This window comes from Myotis brandtii, unplaced genomic scaffold (assembly GCF_000412655.1).
Source record: "Myotis brandtii unplaced genomic scaffold, ASM41265v1 scaffold825, whole genome shotgun sequence".
NCBI lineage: Eukaryota > Metazoa > Chordata > Mammalia > Chiroptera > Vespertilionidae > Myotis > Myotis brandtii.
Genome location: NW_005371349.1, coordinates 1,463,507 through 1,467,140, shown reverse-complemented (window position 1 = coordinate 1,467,140; position 3,634 = coordinate 1,463,507). Strand labels below are relative to the sequence as shown.

The 3,634-nt window shown below is 64.9% G+C and overlaps 1 protein-coding gene across 1 annotated transcript in view; it reads left to right on the top strand.

The window, feature by feature from the left end:
• Nucleotides 1-720: 720 nt before the first annotated feature.
• The window catches only part of MGAT5B (mannosyl (alpha-1,6-)-glycoprotein beta-1,6-N-acetyl-glucosaminyltransferase, isozyme B), a 55,683-nt gene continuing 52,769 nt past the window's right edge, over nt 721-3,634 (top strand). Inside the window, exon 1 of the mRNA XM_014531734.1 lies at nt 721-1,198. Coding sequence (XP_014387220.1) covers nt 1,129-1,198 — 70 coding nt within the window. The 5' untranslated portion in view covers nt 721-1,128. The remainder of the gene's footprint in view (nt 1,199-3,634) is intronic.

The following is a 3,634-nucleotide window of genomic DNA, read 5'->3' as shown; positions in this document are numbered from 1 at the left end:
TCGATTCCCGGTTCGATGCCCGGTTTCGGGCTCCATCCCCACTGAGGGGTGTGCAGGAGGCAGCTGATCAATGATTCTCTCTCATCATTGATGTTTCTCTCTCTCTTACTCTCCCTTCCTCTCTGAAACCAATTAAAAAATATTTTTTTTAAAAAAGATAAAATCCCAGAACAGCTGCCGCCTCTGGCCACCCCAGGACTATGCTGGGAGCACAGTTCTCCTGTGTGGGCCCAGGATCTGGTACGAAAGCTGCAGGGGCTGGGGCTGGGGACCTGAGGGTGGCTCCTTGGTCCCTGGGCCGGCGTTGGTGCCTGGCACCTGGGAAATAGCCAGTCACTCGGTGGTGAAGCATGAACAGCAGTCGTTCGGCCAGCTCTCCTGACCTCTGTGACAGCACACGCCTGTGTGACACCCCAACAGCTGTTGGCTCACACTGACCAGTCCACGGCACAGGCTGACCGCCGACCGCGTGCCTGCCTGGTGAAGATGCGGGTTAGGGAGAGTCTGGGCACAGAAGGCGGCCCCACGGCCCTGCCCTTCTGGAGCTTGCTGCACACCCCACCCCCTTGAACAGGATAAGGGGGTGGTCGCACACCCAGGACAGACTGCTGCGGCCGGGCCTGTGCACAGGGCTGAGCGGGTGGGTTTGGCCTTGCCCTCTGGCCGGCCTCGGTCCTGCTGAACCGTCTACACACGAACGGTTCTCAAACTTCAGCGGGTCTCAGCGTTGCTGAGAGCTCAGAAAGCTCAGTGCTCCCCCGCCCCCCGCAAGTGTCTGACTCAGTAACCCCAGGGTGGGCTCAGAAACTATGCCTCCCACATCTCCAGGCCGCGGCCGTGGTCTGGGGGCCACGCTCAGAGGGCCTTTGCTGAGGAGGCCGGAGCTCAGGCCTCGGTTTGCATCCTCGCCCCGCACGGCTGGCCATGTGGTCGCTCAGCGGCTCCTCCTGTGCCGATGGGAGACCTGGCCGAGCTCGGCCCCTGACCGTCACCATCCCCTTTCACTTCACGCAGCCAGTGGGCTGGGCGGGCCTCACGGGAGGGAGGGCGTGTTGGCCGCCCTGACCCCCTGTTGCTCCCCGCAGGCTCTTCGTCCTGGGCATCGGCTTCTTCTCGCTCTGCTTCCTGATGACGTCCCTGGGAGGCCAGTTCTCCGCGCGGCGCCCGGGGGACTCCCCGTTCACCATCCGCACAGAAGGTATCTCGCTGGGGAGAGGGTGTGGGGTCGGTGCGTGTCTGTGGGTGAGGACGGAGGCCTGCGAGCCAGCAGCGTGGAGGGCGCCCCGGGTCCCTGTTCCAGGCATCCTGCCACCTCGCGCGTGGACGTGGGGGCAGAGGGGCCTCGGCTTGGGCTGTGGGACCCTATGCCGCCTGGACCTGGTCCTGGCTGTGGTCACCCCGTTCCTCTCGCCTGGGCTCTCAGCAGGGGAGGGTCTCTGAGCCACGTGGCCCAGCCCAGGCGTCGGAGAAGCTGCCTGTGTCTCTTCGTTAGTGGGAGGGGGGGGTCTGAATGTGACTCCTGCGTCTGAGATCCACGCTCTCTGTGCCTTTGGCCCAGGCTGTGGCCACAGCAGGGGGCAGAGGGCAGGCCTGTCCGGGCTCACGTGCCCTATCTCTGAGCTCCCGGGCACAGTCGGGGTCTCATGGCTCTTTGCCCACGTGCTGCTTGCAAGGCAGTGGACGGAGGTTCAGAGCATGGGCCTTGGGGATGGGCGGACCTGGCTCGGGCCTGGCTCGTACCCGGCTCACCATCGGCCAGCTGTGTGCCGTCGGCCAGCTGTGTGCCGTTGGCCAGCTGTGTGCCGCTGGCCGAGGGACTTACGTTCAGAGAGGAGAGCAATGGCCGTTCGGGTGGGTGGGAGGGGCTCACACGTGGTGTGCTGGGTGGTGACCCGGCAGCCTCCTCCCAGGTAGGGGCTGCTCCTTCCTCCCGCCCAGGGCGGGTGCAGACAGTGCCGCTGGCTCAGTGCGCCAGGGCGGCCTCAGCTCAGCCGTGGGAAAGGGGAACAGAGCCGGGGGGGAAACTGAGGCAAGCGGGCTTTCCCTGCCCCTCTCGGACGCCTCTCTTTGAAGTGCATCCTCTCAACACCCCCCCATCCCCCGGCTCAGCTGACTGGCTCCCCTGTCCTGTCATCGAGGGGGTGCTCTGGGGGGCACGTCTGTACCCCTGTTACACTCATCCCCTCGCCTTCACATCCACCTCTTTAAACCTGCGGAGGCTCAAGGCCCGGCAGGAACGTCACGGGTATCAGCCATCCAAGGCGTGGGTAGTGAGTTTATCCCACCTCCGAGCCCTCCCGGGCCTTCCTCCCCTCCCCCATAGGCGGAGTGACACGCCCGCTTCCCGGGACCGAGCGAGGAGCCTTCAGAGGACACGGAAAGGGCCCAGCGCCGCTGCACCAGCACCAGCTCCGTGAACATTGGGGCGGTGCTGAGTGTGAGGTGGGACAGTGCAGACCAGGGACCGAGGGGGTGCAGGGGTTTCTATGTAGGAGATGCCAGGATCGAGGCCAGAAGGGCTCCTCGCCTTCACATCCACCTCTTTAAACCTGCGGAGGCCCAAGGCCCGGCAGGAACGTCACGGGTATTAGCCATCTAAGGCGTGGGTAGTGAGTTTATCCCACCTCCAAGCCCCCCTGGGCCTTCCTCCCCTCCCCCATAGGCGGGGTGACACGTCCGCTTCCTGGGACCGAGCGAGGAGCCTTCAGAGGACACGGGAAGGGCCCAGCGTGGCCGCTGCACCAGCACCAGCTCCGTGAACATTGGGGCGGTGCTGAGTGTGAGGTGGGACAGTGCAGATGAGGGACCGAGGGGGTGCGGGGGTTTCTATGTAGGAGATGCCAGGATCCAGGCGGAAGGGCGCTGGGCCAGTTGTGAGGGTGCCCTGGGGGGAGCGTGGGGGGACACTGGAGGTCACCTGGTCCCCCCAGAAGGGCCCTCATGCCTCCTCCCGCTCACTCCCCGCCCCAGGACCCCGACTCTAATACGCAGAGCCCCTCGCGCTGTTGACACGTTCTCCAGTCCGGGTAGAATGTGACAGACACCTCATCCCACCTTCCGCACACCTGCACACCCGTCAGGACGCAGGGAGGAGGAGTCTAACCTAATTCCCGCCGCAGCCGGGCCTGGCTGGGGCCCAGGGCGTGTGCTCCCTGCCCAGCCAGCCCTCCTCCCGGCCTCCTGCCTCCTGCCTCCTGCCTCCTGCCTCCTGCCTCCTCTCTTCAGGAATTCGCTTCCTCCTGACACGGGATGTGATGCTGTGTCTGAGGCCCTTGTCTTACCTGCTGGGGACGGCGGGGGGCTCCTTCAGTTTCCAGGGGGCACTGGGGAAGGGTGGGGGACGGGAAGGGAGGGCGAGGGAGGACGGGAGAGACAGGAACAGAGCTCGTGTCTGGAGAGGAGAGGGCCGTGTGGGCAGTGAACCCCGTGTGTAAGTAAGTGCGAGGGGCTGTGTGTACTTCGCGTCCCAGCTGCTCATTTACATGGAAATGTGGGGGGACATGTGTGGGCTCTGCGATGTGTCGCTGGGGCCTCACATTAAACGTTTCCATTTAACTGACGCCAAGCGCAGCGAGGCGACTCCAGGCCCGCAGCAGGGCTCGCTCTGCTAGTCCCCTGGTGGTGGCGTCCAGGG